Source organism: Bacillus rossius, chromosome 11, assembly GCF_032445375.1.
Source record: "Bacillus rossius redtenbacheri isolate Brsri chromosome 11, Brsri_v3, whole genome shotgun sequence".
NCBI lineage: Eukaryota > Metazoa > Arthropoda > Insecta > Phasmatodea > Bacillidae > Bacillus > Bacillus rossius.
The window spans coordinates 38,752,199-38,770,876 of NC_086338.1; the positions used below are offsets into that span (position 1 = coordinate 38,752,199).

The 18,678-nt window shown below is 34.6% G+C and overlaps 1 protein-coding gene across 9 annotated transcripts in view; it reads left to right on the forward strand.

Moving 5' to 3' along the window:
- Positions 1-18,678, forward strand: part of LOC134536834 (kalirin) — a 402,054-nt gene that overhangs the window by 370,076 nt on the left and 13,300 nt on the right. For 8 of the 9 annotated variants that reach the window (XM_063376828.1, XM_063376830.1, XM_063376831.1 and 5 more), the window contains 2 exons: positions 16,601-16,931; positions 18,080-18,641. In XM_063376828.1, the coding sequence (XP_063232898.1) occupies positions 16,601-16,931; positions 18,080-18,641 (893 nt within the window). The remainder of the gene's footprint in view (positions 1-16,600; positions 16,932-18,079; positions 18,642-18,678) is intronic. The other variant, XM_063376829.1, reaches the window with a different exon arrangement.

Below are 18,678 nucleotides of genomic sequence, written 5' to 3' on the forward strand. Positions count from 1 at the left end.
GAATGCATTACATTTAGAGTAGGGTTATCCTTCGTTTTTGACATTTCGCCCTTAAGTACCCACTGCACGTGCCATGTTGGCTGATTGCATTTTTTTTACCATATATTTTTTTAATTAAATTCATACTGGTGTTTCACGCTATAAGTATTCAAGTGAGTTTTTGTTGTTAATTTTTTGTACCAGACTTACTCTACATCCCATGGCGGCTTCAGAAATACTTTTCTTAAGATACAGTCGTATCGTATATCGTCGTATATTGCAAAAAAATAATGTTTAATAAGTTGTAGACCAGTCATGGAATATTTACAAAACTTATGGTATCAAATAATGAACTTTCTTACTTTTATACAACTTTTGATCAAAGGAAAGTTTAACACATGAATTCAATTTTTTAAGTAAACAAAAATGTACCCTCAAAAATAAAATAAAACCAATAAAATTCAGTCTCAGGATGGGTCTTTTGCATTTATACATTTTAATTGTTGTTTATAAAATGTCAGGCAAATATATTCATAGTTAAATTTTTTCTCGATTATTTACATTACGGTCTGTCGCTATAAGTTCATGAGTTTACTTAAGCTAGATAATGCATACAACGTAACTACTGTGGTGCCATTTTAAAAATAATTTCAATTAATATCTGGAACTAACAAAAATTATGAAATCCCAACTTGGCGTATGAAGTCTTAACAGCCAGTGTGCAAGGGGACATCCGAGGGTATGCACCTAAGTACACTGGAGAGAGAAAGAGAACCAGTGTGCATGAGGAAGATTGTAGAGTGAGTGTGGTCACCCTCAGAATTCTGACTTTAGGTTGGGTTATCCTAGGTGTGTTATATAGTATAGCTATGTATGTGTAATGTGGTTGAAAAGTGCACCACATTAATGTAGAGATTTATTGCACCACTGTTCCATTTTGAATGCAAGAAAAAAAATTGTCATGGTTATTGTTATTATCTATTTAGGATGCCTAAAGTAAGATTGCTTATTTGGTAATAGTTTCTCATGTAACTAGCAAGCATGCACTTACCACATTTTGTAATTCAATTGCACGTGCTTGGATGATTTTTGGGGTGTATGTGCATTTGTACGCATGGAAAAAAAAACTTAATGCAATTTGATGATAAAAATGGAATGTGGATAATGTTTCAAAATCAAATTGTCAAGCATGAACACCAGATTTCAGAAGAAGAAAAAAAAACATAAAAAATTTTGAAATATGTTTGGGTTGCATGTGGGGATAATTTTAACTTGGAGGAAATGTGTCAGTATTGTTAAAAAATCATGGTACACTTGTATGTATCAGTATTACAACTATTATGGTGCCCGTGAATGCAGATATGCACAAATATATTTTAGAGGTTTTTATTTTAATTGTCATAGCTTAGCAGTTAATACCATTCAAATTATTTTGTCGACTGACTAAATTTTTTTATATTTGATTGCTTTTTGGCAGCCTATTTAATAAAAAAAGTTCTTATTTCCTTTAAGTATTAAGTGGCATTGTTTGTATTGAAATATATAAATTATTCTCTTGTAAAAATTTCTTATACTTATTCCAATTTCTTATACTTATTTTTCACAGCTTTACTTTAAGACTGGTAAAGTATTGTAAAATTTTCATACCAATATTTTTATGTATTTCATGCAGAAGCATTGACAATTAAATGAACCGTGTAGCAATTGTTTCGACCTTGTATTATTCTGAACTTGTGATACGGTGTTCAGTGCTTTTCTCCTAAACTTGTGCCTAGTTTTTCTAGCAAGTTAGACTGGCCTTGTCTAAGTGTGCCTGTTGCTTGATAAGGTGTTTAAATACAGCATATTGAATGTGTGAGCTAACTTGTGATTTAAGCACTGCTCTACTAATGAATATTATAACGGGTATGAATCTCATTTTAATAAATCGTAAGAAAAAAAATCAATCGCTCTCTTCAGTCATGTTGCAGTAGTTGAATATTTCTAAATCTTGCCTAAATATTACGTAATATTATTATTTATGGCATACGAGAAACCAAAGCTTTACACGGTTGTCACTAGTATTTCTTTACAAGATGGTTGTGTCGAGTACATCTGTCCAGTGTGCCGGAGTGTAGTTATGTCTGATGTAAAAATGCAAACAGTGACAATTGTTAATGTTGTACATAAAATGTATGTTTGTACATAATAAATGCAAATCATTTTCAATAGAATGGAAGACGCTGTCATACCAGTATTTTTCTTCCTTGACCACATCCCTAACATTGAACTGTAAGTAAGTTAAAGTTAATTTGTTGGTTTTTTTTTGGTGGAGTAGGGATTTGGGTGTGGACAGTTGGTAACAAAATAATAAATTTAATTTGAAACCAAATTTTTTTTATACACACATTTATATTCAAGAAGAGTGGTTTTGAATTCTTCTTTTGCTTTTAAATGTAACTTTTTTTTTAGGAGATATAAGGACAATAATATTAATAGGGAAATTAATGAGATGATATTACTAACACTGAATAATAAATAGTTTTCTGGCTATAAATTTGAGGTATTAAAATTGGTTAGGTTGTACCATTGATTTTATTATTGCCTGTGGGATTATGGTAGACAATTTATTTAATCATATATTTAGCCATGAAAGTTTCCATTTCCATTTTATAAGTTGATCAGTTAACAAGGGTGAATTGTTAAAACTTGGGAAATTTTTATTTGGATATGAACTGCTGAATGGTTTATATTTATAAGCAAATTATATATACTATACTACAAGTATGCAGTTAAAATTATGCAGTTAAAAGGTATTTGATAAATAACCTTTCATTAATAATCATTGCTTTTGTTGAAATTGGCGTGACAATTAAAACTTTACTGAAACTGCTGAAAAAAATGCATGCCAAATAATTTTTAAGTGTATTTAGTTACCATATTTGTAAATGTCCAAAAAAACCAAAATATTGCAGTGTTAATGGTTTTGAAATACTGTATGTTGGGTGATTTATCTTAAAATTATTCCCAAAGCATTGGAATCAAACTAGTTTGATGTGAAAATTTAAATATAAATTGAACCATTGTGTTTTTTATACAGTTTATTATCTTGTTGAAGGTTAAGAACATTTTGTACTACAGAAGTGATCAATACACAATTTTTTCTGGGTGTAATAAGTGCCTATATTCTGATAAACTTAAAAACATTTATTGTTCTACTGCCATGAATATGGAACATTTGATAAAATAAACTTGCATAGTATAAATTGTATTTATAATATGCCTTTGGCTGCCTGAATGTGACATCACTAGTGTTAATATATATAATTTGTGTCCCTTTCTCAGATTTATATCTAAAAATTTTGCACATCATTAGATGGTTTGGCAAAGGTGGATAAATGCATAGTTGGGGGGGAAGGCTGAATACTGTTCCTTTATTGTCTTTTTGCTCAGTGTAAGTTTATGGATCAAGTTCAAATTAAACTTATCTGGATGGAAGAATGGTTTTAGATCAATTTGAAATGGAGTGTAAAAGTACTCCTAATACACCCATTAAATCCCCACTCTAGGCATCTTGGCCAAAAATAAAACAATGACACAAAAAATGAAGGAAAAAAAACTTCTGGTGTTGAAACATTAACCCTTTTAATTATTTGTTTCATAGAATAAATATATATTGTAATTTTATTTATATACATGTTAAAAGTACATTATTGTGGATAGTGGTAACAATACATATGAAGTTTAAAAAATTGACCTAGTTAACTTCAGAGGTTATCAGTGTTGAATTTTTTAATTTACTTTATTTTTATTCCAAATTTTTTTTCCTTGAAAATTGAATTCTTCAAATACTAAGGATCTAATGGTATTTGAAGATTTGATTGGTCCAGCCCTAATAAATATATAAACCGTTACAGTTTCATCTCGCTTAATTCTCTTCCGTTAGGATTTGAGGGTAAACATTTGTTTCCATAGAAGGAAAATAAATTTTTATTTTCCACTAATTTGCACACTATGTATGGGATGCAAACACAGAATGTTAGTCCTAGAAAAAACATGTTTGGAGCAAAATGTTATGCGGGCTGTGAGAAGGGTCTTAAACTTAGGTAAGGTTAGCACTGTTGTTTGCAAATGTCATAAGATTGCTAGTAATGAGGAAAGAGCTTTGGATTGGGCATCATTAGTTTGCTATTGAATTACGCCACAATTTAAGTTTTGTAGGTCCATGTCCAGCTGAGATGTGATGATTTCTTGCTACCAACTCTTCCTTTCATGGATTTTCATTGTGACTGAAGTGGCGGTGATCTTGCCTGAAAGCAGTGAGACAACTGCTAGTGGCTTGACACCTGAAAATTTCATAGATTCTTATGGTATATGCTAAAAAAAGAAGGGTTTTTAGCATGTGATGAATATCCAATTTAACAGAAGGAAATAATTTTAATGCATAACAGTCTAGGATGAAAATTTCTTTGCTGCTCTAGCTTCAGCTGCTGGACATACTACAAAGGTAGCATTTGCGTTTATGTGAAAGTATTGAGTTCTCACCTGTTGATCGACGACGTTCCTAAATTTCTTGATTTATAATTGTGACTTGTGTGTCCAATTAAAAAAAAATGATCACATTGAACAATTTTGAAGAAAGTAATACATCTTTTAAGTGCCTGGTAACAGTAGCAAAACAACCCTTTAATAATCATAATGATGAACAGCCGTATGAATCCTATGCGTTGCAGTCCCGAGTACCTGTACCTGAGAATGCACACAGTACGCTGAGCTCCAAAAAAATCCCTGTGATTTGAAAACTACTAGAGATATTCAGGGGGGGGGGGGGGGGGGGGTATTTTAAAAAAGCTCTTAAGAATATGCTGAGGGCAGATGAGTTCTGTTTCCGTATTTTGTTTTTAAACTGTATTTTTAGGAAAGTAAAGTGCCTTAAACACGTGTTTTCAGAGTGATATTTAGGTATGAAACACCTGATACAAATTCTTGAAAGCACTTTGGGGACTTGCATTATAACTTTATCTTGATTTCTCTGCCATATAGTGTTATGGTTAAGATTAAAATCTCACAGTTGCCCTGTGCACAACGAAAAGACAGCGCGCCAGTTGAGAGCCTTGCACTTGAGAGTGGATACCGCACGATTTGCACCAATGAGAATCGCCCTTAAAATCCCGCCTCACTAACACAAAACACCTGACTAGGCGGGTCTAGCTATGGGCGGACTCGTATTGTTTCGGCAAATAAGTGTGGAGTTTGCTGGTGCATCTAATGTGGTGTTGTCTTTAGGCTTGAGAATCCGAAGTGACGTGCAACTATAGAACTATGGAGATGGTCTCTCTAATGTTAAATAAGTGGAATATGGTCTTCAGTGAAAATCAGTACAGGGTAAACCTTTTGTGTGTATTGGTAGTACATGAATTTAAGATAGCAATTTTCTTTATATGTAGAAATCTGGAGAAGCCTCTTTGGTCATTCAAAATAGTTCAAGTTTTATTTGGGTACTAAAACACTATTAAAAATTACTTTGATTAAAAGAAGCGATTAAATGTCCATATACCTGTCAATACAAAATTATTTAGTGTCACTTGTAATGTTATATTTGGAATTTTGTTAAAAATTATGAAAAATATTTTAATTACCATTTTTATGTGTAACAGAAAAGTTCTGTACACAATATTGCAAGTGTTACTTGCGTGCATGTCTCCAAGGGGGGTGTTAAGTCAGTATTCTTAATTTTCATTTTTCATTTAGGAAAATATATTTTTGTTAACTTAAATACATAAATTCACGTGTTTAAACTATCCTACCATCAATAGTTGTGTGAATGTAGGTACAAAAATTAATAACTGAATTGACAACCCATGTGCTGTAACTCCCCCCCCCCCCCCCAACCCACCCCCACCCCACCCACCCTCTCCCTTCTTGGAGCTGCTCCTGGTTAAACGTGGGTACAGGTTAGCCTTCAACTTTGACGTTAAGCAAAGAATTGCAGGGTAACATCTTGGTTTCCTTGAGTTGCATTATCAAAATACATATTTAAAAAATGTGTTAGTTTGGTGCCTTGCACGGTAAGGTGGAAAGGCACACATTGTATAGTCTGTCACCCTTAGCACTTCCGTGCTTCTAGCTTAGTGCACCCTGCTAGTGACTATCTGAATACACATTTAAATTGATGAGTCAACTATCACGACCAACTGTGCAGCCCTTCATAACCTGGTATGAATGTCTGCACAACAAACACTCGCTGCAGTTGAGGAACAAAAAGAGTAACAACAAAAGTGTTTAAAAACTTATATTATATTTTTATTTTATCAATTATTTTTCAGTTAAGAATTCTTGTGCTGGCATTTAGCCATGTTTGCATACACAATGGACTTAAGAGGTTTTTTTTTTCATGTTCTAGACTATCATTGAGATAAATAAAATACTTAGTCTATTCTAACTTCTTTTATAGTTGCTTAAATGTTTTAAAACTATTAATTAATTTTACTTGATATATTAAGCCCTGTACACCGTAATATTTGTTCATGCTTTGGTTAGTAATGTTTTTAATGTACATACGTATTGTTCCTCGTGTGTGATGTATAAATATGTAGTGGCCATATTAGTGTATGTATACATGTTACTTGATGTTGATATTAGTGTACTAGGCATTGGCTGTTTTAGCAAAACTTCAGGTGTATGGATTATTGATTAGATGATGTACACTTTCCTGTTCTTTACTTGCTCTTCTCTGTCAGCCTGGTGTGTGGTATTAGACATGTAAAATTTACTGTAGATTAGATACATACTATTAACGAGTTGTGAGCACCATTATTCTGGAAACTGCTAGTTTTTCAGTTGGTTAAGGGATAAGTTTGGTTGGTTGTATTCCTTGTGTTTTCTCTGATATTGAATTTTTCTGTTTATAGCCTAGTTCAGTGATGGCTCACTGGAGGCCGGCGGCCAGGATACGGCCTGTAACATCGTTTCATACGGTTCGTTACGTATACTCTCGTATATTAGCGATCTTTGTTTGTCAGATAAGTCATCAGCAATCCCTGTTATGAAGCCATGATATTCTCACCAAAATATTGAAAATAAATTATTTATATACAGTAATACCTTGAACTACGTGATGGGTGAGAATAAGCGATAACCATGTTAGTTGAATTCACTTCAGTTGGGGTACAATTTTGCATATAAATACATACATACAAATTATATTTGGTTTGGACTTGAAGATAAAAAAAAAATAATTTAGAAGAAAAATGTCTAATAAAATCTTAGCTAATAGAACAAATTATATTATTATGATGTACAAAAATGCAAACAGACTTTATTTTGACGTAAAAGGCTTCATAAAATCTAACAAAGTCTTCTGATGTTCAAAGATATTTTTCTTACGAAAATAATTCCTGATATCACACTACGAAGTGGAGAATCAAAAGTCTCAAGACTTTAAAACAATAGGAATAGACGATCAAATCGAGAAGATTTAAAAATCGCGAACTCTGAATTCGCGTAAACTGGATAGTGTAAGTCAAGGAATTGTATCTCTCTCTGTGTCTGTCTCTGTCTCTGTGTGTGTGTGTTTTATTATTGTTTCATGATGAAAGGGTTTTTCGATGTGTAACATCTTAGCTCTCGGTATATACGGCATTTGGTAGGAGTAATTTCGTGAATGCTATGGAAGTCACGGAACAGAAATTATTAATAACCCCAGTGCTGCATGAACCAAAGTTCTGAAAGGCAAAGTAAACCATAGTATTATGTATTAAATCTATTTTAACAATTGGGGCAGTATTTTAATGACACTCCTTGTTGAAAATCAGACCTAAAGTCAGGGTTTAGTGTTTTTCTGAGTCTCACTTTTATCGCAGCAGGTCTGCTAATCAAATGATTCAGTAGTCGACTTAACTGTTCCGGCAGCGAATTCTAGCGACGGATGCAGAAACTAAAGGTGATTCACGTCCAGAATTGTAGTTGAAAACACAATTTTGCTTATTTTTATTGTGCTTGGCATTATTTTAAAGAATCCTGCCTTGAATTTGGTATCATAATTTCCTGCAAGTTTTATTTGTAACATGTAAACACATGAAGTTGCTCGATACTGAGGTTAGATGTTAAACATCTCTGGTGATACTGGAAGACTTGCTTATTCTCTGCAAACATGATATGTATACCACACTAAAATTCTACAGGATAAAAATCTAATTGCAAGCTGCCTGATTGGCACTGGATATGCCAAACCGAATGATGCCAAATTAAAGCTTGTCGACTGTATTCGAGATAGTTATAATTGGGTTTGGCAGATATGAGTCTTTCATAACTGCGCTTGCCTTTTTGCGATGACACTTTCATTATTTGTTAAATTTGTTTTCACAGTTCTGAAATCCTTAGTATTGTTTTTTTATGGCTTATCTGCGATTTGTGTTTAGCCTGGTGAAATAACTGACATAACCTAACCAATATAACCAGGGCTTGCAAGAGGGTGGGGGCAGAGAAGTCAATATCCTCAATGCCCGGTCACAAAGCAGGGGGGGGGTGTAGATTTTCTTACAGCCTGACTTTACCCTGATAAAAGAAATAGAATTACATATCTTAAGCTAGTAGAATTCATTGGAAACTGTAGGTACAAGTTAAGCAGTACGTGCAATTCAAGTTTGCAAATATGGCCACAATTATACTATTTTTTTTTTTTTTTAAGGTTTTTTTTTTTCTTTCAATTGTGGGATTTGAAATGATATGTATTAATTAATGTGAAGGGTGCCGGATAAAATAATTTGCCTCCGGGCTCTAGATTCTCTAGAATACCCTTAGCGTAACTACAAACTTCTTCTGTTTCACAGCCGTGTTTTTATAAGGATAACTGTGCATTATTTTAAGTTTACATTAAACACCGTTTAACTGGAAGACTTTTTGAGTGGCTTAATTTTCAATAAATTTAAAAAAAAAAAAATACCTTGCCAACTTTTTGCATGGTGACCTAAACAATTATTTTATTTTACTTATCTGTCATAACCCTCACAATTTTGAGAATTTTTTAAAGGCTCGGGAAATTGGAATAATTTTTTCTGAAAGCATTTTAAACCAGATCATGATTTATCCGGTAGCTTTGCCTTTAGTAGTAAAAAGTTTCAGTTCTATAATAAATTTAATTCTTATTGGTATTGCATAAAAATGTAAAAAATATAACTTTGGCAGTAACAATGTAAAAAGTATGCCCTACCGTATTTTTCATGTTGTGAAAGAAAGCCACTTAAAAAAAGTCTACAAGTTTAATTTTTCGATGTAGATATGAAAATAATTACGTGGAATGGCACAAATGAAAATTTTATGTCAGTATTTTTATAATATATTATTTAAATATCCTCATAATAGGATTGTTTTTGCCCAAGTCACATTCAGTACTCTGTGTAGATATGTATGATCTGCTCTTCTGCATTCTTAAATATAAAAGTTTTTAAAAAATAACCATCATATAAGGGGTTATTATGTATAGTGTAAACAATTTGAGCACTAGGCTTATAAAAATTTTTAATTAATTTAGATCAATATTAGTTTATTTTGAGTAGTTTAATACCTTCTTTGTTGAAACTTAAACATTAACATATATAGGTAGAGTAATTAATTCTGGGTAGAATCCATCATGTTGCATAAAATAATACTTTTTCTATATTCTTGCACTGTTCATTATTTAGTCAGTGTTTGGACTATGTTTGGTTTTTATTTTTATGTACCTACTTTTATTGTGGTTGGTTCTTTTGCATGGTTTTTCAGTAACAAATTTTTTCACATATTTTCTTATGCTGGTCTGTAATAAAGCTAATTTACTGGTTGCATGTTGTCTGGGGGAAGATAAATATAAAAGATAAATAATAAAAGATATGCATGGACATCACTTACCTGGTTAACTTGCATGATTAAGTTATTAGTTCAATATGTTTTGCATGTTCTGATTTTATTGTGTTTTAACTGGAATTTTCTTATAAAATTAGACATTGAAAAAGATCAGCAATTAGGTTTAGTTTATGATTTGAAAAATTGCTTTTTTTTTTACTCTGGTAGTAGTGTTTTCTACTGTAACATCCTAGTTTCTCTTGATAATGAATATACCCTGAAACATACAGGAAAGGACTCAAGGCTCTCTTTTTAATGAGTAAATATTGATGAGGTAGTCATATCAAATAAAATGCTAGAGAAAAATTTCTAAACAAACTAATTTTTGGAGTTTTTGGTTCATAGGCTTACAAAAGTTATGTTCCTATAGGCATGAAAATTATTTCAAGAGATTTTGTATTCTGTACAAGGTGCATTCATCACTATAACTAAGATTACTGTTTTGTGTACATATATTGGCATCATAACCCAAGGTGGTTTCACAATAATGTAGAGACCTTCTAATATACATTCTCAAACAAGTTTATCACTGTTACTGCACTAATTTACAGTTCATAATAAAGTATAAAGTTGGCAGAAAATCCAAGCACTAAGCCAAGTAAATATGTTTTAATTTGCATACATTATATGAAGATATGGTGTAGTCGTAATACATTTATATTTGTTACAACGTGACAGATTGATGCATCCATAAAAGTCACTGGGCTCATTGCAGCGTTGAATCTGCCATCTGGTGTAGGAATATTTAAAGCATATTTCAAGGAGGGTTTCCATAATGAACCAACTGTTCGACAAAGACACGCTGTCCAACATAAATTTATAAAATTCACTGCTCCAGTATTATCTGCAAGAATGTTTTGTATGAAGATAGATGGCAGCAACCATGTACGGTAAAGTTAGCTTGGTTTTTTTTCTTCAAATTTATGTATAGTACTGCCATCACATATACTAGTTTAAAATTTGGTCTGATTACCAATTAAAATAATCGGCCGACTTTAATAATTTTACTTTTTTTTAATGCCATCAATATGTGATATTTAACTAAATTATTTTTTTACAACAATAATTTGTTGATTTCTGGCTACAATGGGCAGATTTCCTGCAGTAATCTACAGATTTACTGTGGTAACCTACAGATTGACTGCGGTAATCTACAGATTTCTAGTCTTAATCATAAGGCAGATTTTGAAGCTTGTAGCTCCGAGATTCCGATGTCACTGAAGTTGTGAAACTGGAGAGCTCATGATTTCCTCAAGAGCATTGTACCGTTTCTGATGACAATGTTGGTAATGACTCACCTTGGATTTTATTAGTTTTCTTTGACAAAAATTAAAAATAGGATATTTAAAAAGTTGATGTTCGTATGAGGTAACGCTATTACAGGCAGACATTGTTTTCTAAAACCCAGTATATCTTCCCAAAATTATTTTTAGTTCTTAATTTATTTATTAATGATTTCTTCATAACTTTCGTTAGCTGTAAAATTATTTCCAAACTACACTTTAGATGTTCATTCACTTCTATGCAGCCACCTTGTGTAAAAATACTAGAAATTCTTGATTTTTAACATGCAGACTGTTTGCCAACCTCATTATACAAAGTTGTATGGCTTTAAAACTTGGTCATACGTCTTGTGTTATTTGATTTAACTCTAGTTACATAATTTTATTTTAAATTTAAAACAAACACTAGCATTATTCTTTTGAACAGATATTCCTGCCAAAGATCTTTGGTATAGTGCTGGACAGTTAGGCGAAGCTGAAAGATCAAATTACAGGCCATGTCTCAATGTCATGCATGTAATACGGTGTTTGTTACGGCTCAGTTGCAGAGTGCTGTGTTGGTCATTTTCTTATTATTACTATTATTTAAGAGCTATTCCTGTAAATTTATTATGTTAGAGCCCTTGCATTTTTATGTTTTGTCACCAGATAGCTGTAAAAAGTCATGCAAGTGTTTATAATTAAGATCACTTGAGTGGCAGTTTACAGCACATGTAGTTTCCTAGCCATTTTCATAGGACTGTTTGTGAGGTAATGTTCCCATATATTCCTATAATTTATATGCATTTTATTATTATTACATTATTATTTAATAAGTAGTAAAAATTATTAAATTATAATAAACATTCAGCATATTGATTTTCATTATTAATTATAATTCATCAAGATTATTCTACTAAATTAAATAATTAATTGTATACATATATCAGCTGTATTTATAACACCACTCCAGTCCTTTCATTATTTTATTTAGGCCTATATTAATTATTTGCATGCAATATTAAAGTTAGTTTTTTACTATGGCAAGTAAGTATATCTTATAACATGGGTACATAAGTACACCCACAATTTTTTTGTTGTTGTTTATTTGCCTAGTGTTCTATTAAAAATGTGGATGTTAATGGGAGAATTAAAATTAACTTTTTATTATTGTGTAACTCAATGTGCTGGTCAAAACCTATTTCTGTTCATGATTTCATATTAGAAAAAAATTTCAAAGATTTTATTGCCATAATTTTCAGTTTGGGTTAACAATTGGTTTGAAAGAGTAAATTTTTAAAAAAATTTGGGTGAGGGCCTCTATAAAAGTTTATAGAGTAGGGTCGCACAAAGTCTATGGCCACAACTGCATTTTGTACATATCTGGCAACCAAATGTGTGACCAAACAAGACTGTAGTGGTAAATCTGTAGGGATAGTCCTTATGCTGAAGTAAATGTTGAGAAAATGAAATGCAGTCGAAGGTCAATATAATTTTAGCAAGAATACAGAATAAAAATATAGTACAGTGGTATTCAAAACAAGTTTTAATACTGCTATGGAAGAAAAAAAATACAGAGGTCATAGGAGTGTTTGTCTTATTCAAAAAATCGTTACGAAAATGTACTGTACTTGTGAAATATAATACTATTATACAGTGAACATTGTGCTAAAATGAAAACTGTCAGTAGTGATGAACTCTGGGCGAACTATAAATACCTGCTACGCAGTAATGAGACATTGCGACCGAGGTCAGGAATACACCTGAAAAAAAATCAGAATGCAGTGTAGGTCCTCAAGCAAATGTTTCGACAGTCTTCGCTGGTAATGCTGCTTTAAGTGGTCTTGGATAATACGGAACCTCGGTCAATCAAGACTCGGCTGTACATACATGCATGCAGTTGTACAATGTTAGGTACTAAAGCCATGTAGTAAACACAAAAGTTATGCCAATGTGCAATGTAACTCAAAAAATGAATTTTTTGCCATAAAATTTACATTCATAAATATGATATACATGAACACGCTACATCAAGCTTTTCAAATCACTTATATTAATATTTGAATTAATGGGGCAGGTGGGAAACCCCTCAACAGTGCGAGAGTTTTCTTTTGCAAGTGGTTAGAATGGCGAACATCTACAGTCTCATCGTTTTCACAGTTTATTTGTCTCAAATGACCTTTGTGCTGAATTAAATACCTTCATTAATTCGTGACGGCTCTTTCGAACACCTTGAAGGTTTTGAAAAGGGTGGCTGCAGGCAAAGATTTTCTCGGGCTCTTGCAGAGATGGTATACAAAATAAGCAACCAGTGGCTGATGGAGGGGGAGGGGAGTGTTAACTTTTTTTCTTTCAAAAGTTTGTTATCACAATGTAGAAAGACATCTGTAATCTGGAAATTTTATCTCCACAGTGATGGCATTATGTATTTTACCACATGTGTGTGTTGGAAATATTAAAAATAATGGAAGAACACATCATTTTTTCTTTCAGTTTTACAACTTATGTGTTTGCATAATATATATATATATAGTTTACACATCAACCAAGACTGGAAGGAACGAGAGTGAGAAGGGGAAAAGATGGTGGGGGGGGGGGGGGGGCTGAACCCCTCTTAGCCCCTCTTAGCCCCTCTTAGCCCCTCTGGCAGTCTTCCTCCACCTCGTTTCTTGCCAACTGGCCAGGTATTGCTGGGTTGACGGGGTTGGGAAGGTAACAGAGGTTCATCCAAGTGTCTACAGGTCATGAAAATCTAATGTTTTGAAATAAAAGCCAAGGGTGTATCTAGATCCCCCCCCCCCCTCCTTTTTCCCCACCTTTTTAGAAGTGAGAAAAAATTTAAATAACTAGCAGAAGCTGTAGTTAAAGAAAATTTGTAAGTAATCTCCACAAATTATTTTTAGTAACTGGTGATCTTCCTTTAATCATTGTTAATGATTGTATAGCACCTGAAAGAGTTTGAATTCCAAAAAATGCTCACCTTCTGTCAAATTTCCTTCTGTTCTGAGTTGGGAATGCACTTGCTTTATAGTCTCACATTAAATATAAATAGTTGGAGACTGCTTAAATCACGTGGAAATTATCTCGGGAAAAATTTTAGCTTTCTAACATGAAAATTTAATTTTGCTTATTGTAGAAAAATTTACCCTTTCAGATAAAAAATTATAAGAAAATTTTATTAGAAGGTCCTGAAATTGGTTTACCAATTTTTTTTTGTAGATGTCCTGTTCATTCAGCGTTTATAAAAGCTGGCTGTGCCGTAACCATACTTGACAGAGGACTGTGAAACAAGTCTTCGAGAAAATTGGTACATAACATTCATACATAACACTACAAGTTTTGTAGGAGATGCCAAAACAAACCTAGCGTACTTAACAATATTTACTACTGTCCATGGCTATGAATACTCAGTTGTACGAAGTATCAAACCTTTTAAGAAACTCAAACTGAACATTGGAAATGTACTATGTATTTCATTTATTTGAAGCAGCCCAAGACATTTTTAAGATATGTTCAGTTGTGAATAAAATAAGCAGTTCAGTTTTTTTACCTTTACTTGTGATATAAACTTTTCCATCTAAAATCTTTTAAAATAATGGAGTTTGTAATGTGACCCCTTTAGATCACCAATGTTTTGTTAAGAAATTGTACAAATAATTTGAGAAAAAAAAATTGGGGCTATTAGATCAAGACGTTTGGATTATTTAAAAGAACTGTGTGTAGCCAACATTGATATCTAGAAAAAATGAGTCCGTGATACCGGATTTAATAGAAGAAAGGGAAATCTATATGGTAGTAGATGTTAGAGGTAGGAGCTAGTTATACACCACTTACATATATAATTGGTGGATATGCACTATACTATGCAGCCAGCAGCTTCTTCAATATAGAACCACCTATAAGATTATGTCAATATGGAGTTTGAAGTTGCCCATTAAGGTGGCATAGCATATTGGCCCGTATGTACTTACGATCTAAGTTAGGTTCAGGGCCAGGTTCATTTAGAATTAATATGCGTTTATTGTGATATGTCATAGACATAATACTATGCTTATCTGTTGTTTGCCCTTAAATTACAGTTGGTAGAATTAAAAATGTTTTTAATTATATTGAAATAAATTTTTACAGTTTTGTACTCGTACAGTGGCATGTTCAGACTGACAATGAAAGTGATCAGAAAATCGCAGTTGTGGTGTTAGTTATTATTTATGCTTATTACAGTATTGTAAATTGATAAAAAAAAAAGGTAACCTCAATTATTGATGTTAACAACTCTTGCCATTTGAGTCAAGCTGTAGTTTGAAGAATAGAGTGTAAATGATGTGACACAACATCGGAGGGAAGTAGTGTTATATGTTCTCCTGAGCTGGAACCTCCCTCAAACTCTAACGTAGTTTAATCCAAACTTTTGAGCTTTGCCATGAACTCTATTAGGGACTGCCCGAAGCAAAATATTTAGAAAAAAAAATTTTTAATGAATTATATAATATGAAATTATATTAAGGGCTAAGAAGGAAATATTTTACAATAATTACTTGTCATATGAGGGGCAAACTTTGAAATCCGGAGATGTCCACTGCACTGAGTTATGCAGAAAAGTGAAAAACTTATTATGCTTACGAAAAGTAACCCTGACTGGTTCATTTTAGTAACTACTTTAATAGTCAGACTGTGGGAGTGAGAAGTTAACTAATAAATTTTACATAATTCTCATGTATGCCTTTTTTATTTTTGTGGACATGCCTGGTTTCAAGAGTTTGCTTCTCACATGTACAATTCTTTGTGATGCACTCCAGTTTGCCCATGGTATCAACGATAGTTGTAATTTGAATTATTGGAATATGTGCAACTGTTACGTGGTAGTGACATGAGAACATTATTGCTTCATGCGTGAACAGTATCACATTTGCGCATTGATCAGTAACAATCAAAACCTAAGTAAATTTGTTCGTGACGGGGTGTTCACGCATTACGGTGGCGACATTCCGGGTTCACGCAAAGGGTGGCAGCTTATGTACACGTGCAGTGAACCTGCGCACACATTTTTTGACGTGACAACGTCTAATAAATCGATGAACGCCGGCTGCACGCATGAAAAAGTGTCCCGTTACGCACATTGTTCCGTTACGCTGTGTTCTGTTACACACATTGTACGCTTGCGCCGCATCTATCTCTCTTCCACTCGACTGATTATAAAGTGAAGTGAAAAGTAAATGTGGTTTTCATTGCTAATTACAACAACAATTTCGGCAATAAAGGTTAATTATTCTTGCATTTTAAAAATATGATTACTAGTATAATTTCAAGTATATATTCTTTTATTAATAAAATAAAAATGATTCAATTTTTTTCATAAAGTATGCAATCATTTCATCAATGTTTTGTTATGACGTTGTCACGTTAAACTATCGTCCGTAAACCGACTTTACAGACATGTGATTTTTTTTTACAAACAGTTAATACAATGCTTAAATATTTTTTTTCTTACATGCATTTAGTTTGCACCACAGCTCGGCCCCCAACGTCAGTTCCCCGCCGAGGAGGGAGCCGTCGCTGGAAGCCGCGGACGGTCGGACGGACTCCGGGCCCTCGCCGGGCCAGGGCGACCGCAGCAGGTCCGCGAGCGAGAAGAGCTGCCGGACGCACAGCCCCACCAAGCAGAGGCTCAACATCTTCAACGGGTTCAGGAACACCCTGCGCAGTCGGAACAGGGGCGGGGGAGGGCCCTGTCTCGACGACGGCGACTGGCCGGAGCCGGCGAGAGGCGTGAGCTCCCCGCTCGGTCAGCGCGAGCGTCGGTGGTCGGAAGCGGGTTCTCCTCCCAACGTGGTAAGAGTCAAGAGCGTGTTTCATGGACATAACCTGTTTGTGTGCTTCTCACTTTATGCTACTTGCTAGCTGTAAATAAAATGTTCTCATTCCGGGTGCTTTATTTAATTTGCAATTTGTTTCAAACTAACTTTCGTAATTTATAACAATTATTTTTGCAAAAACCAGTTGTTTTAGTAACCTTAGATATAAGCCTCTTAACTTTTTTTTTCTCACAGTGCCATGTACTGAATGGATACATAATGTTAAACTAGGATAAACAGCTGCTTAAAAACATGGTGTACAGACTGCTTTTTTTGTTGAAAATGTTTTTGCCCAGTAAATTAGTGAAATGCTTGTTGCATTTATTGAAAATGACGTGATGATTTTAGGAGTCTGATGTGAAGCTTCCCATTTGTTTCAAAGCTTTAAACCATTGAAAGCTTGAGATTCCCTCAAAAAATTTTTATTTGTGCATATGTTTTTGCTTGAATAAAGTTAGTTACTTAAAAAAAATCAAAAGGTTGTTCTGTGTTTGTTTTAATGAACTCAATATTAATATTATGCAGCGTTATTTAATAATTTTATTGTTTGCATTATAAGTAGGTCCCAATGGGTTAATCACTTACCTAATAAGTTAAAACATTACAAACATTAAACAATATTTTTTTACTTCAAACCTTTATTTTATAAAAATAAGTGTAAAACAGCTTTGCCCAGAACAATATTCACAATTTGATTTGACTTTGTGAATATTTTAAACATTTGATATTCACTTCGCATGAAAAAAACTTATATTCAACAGTCCTAGTCAATATATGTTTAAAAAAAATGCAAATAAATATATTTTGCAATAATTTGCTCTATACAAAGAAAAAACAGATGAGCATTACTGTTTAAAAATGTATTTGCTACCACATATCATCGGTGCTTCAGATCTATTCTTCAAAAAATCATTACGAAAATGAACCCATGAAGTATAACCCATTAGAATAAAGGAAACACAGTACTGAAATGAAAATCAACAGTTACAATAATCGCCGAGGGAACTCAAAATACCAGCAGCGCAGTAATGCAACATGGCGGCCAAGGTCTAAAGAATCTGAACGTGAGCTGCTACTACGGAATGGCAGTATCGTCTGCACGATGTGATGTGTGATGTGCCCCAGGCCGGTGCGGTGATCGCCCTCGGCTCGGTGGCGAAGGCGCTGTGCGAGTTCCGAGCCCTGGGCCCCAGCGACCTGCCCGTGGACAAGGGCGAGAGCGTGCGCGTGGTGGGCCACAGCCCCGGGCAGGGCTACCTGGTGCGGCACCAGGAGTCCGGGGAGGAGGGCTGGCTGCCCCCGCACGTCCTGTGCCCGCGGGCCGTCCGCAAGCCGTGGTCCTTCCGCCTCCGCAAGCACAGCTTCTCGGCGGGGGCCGGGCCCCGGGAGAGGCCCGAGCGGCGGGCGCCGGAGTTCCTGCGGCCGCCGGCCGATGTGACGGCCCGCCGCGGGGACCGGGCGGAGCTGAGCTGCCGCCTGCGGCCGGGCGACGCCAGCGTCACGTGGCGGAGGCTGTCGGCCGACGCCGAGAGCGGGGGGACCGTGGTGAGGCGGGGCGCCCGCCTGGAGGACGGCGTGGCGTACCTCGTGCTGGAGAGCTGCCGGCCCGACGACGCCGGCGAGTACGTGTGCACGGCCTGCAACGAGGCGGGAAGTGCGACCACGTCCGCATTCGTCCGTGTCGTGGGTAAGATGCGCATCGTGTTCTCAGGTGGAATTTTTTG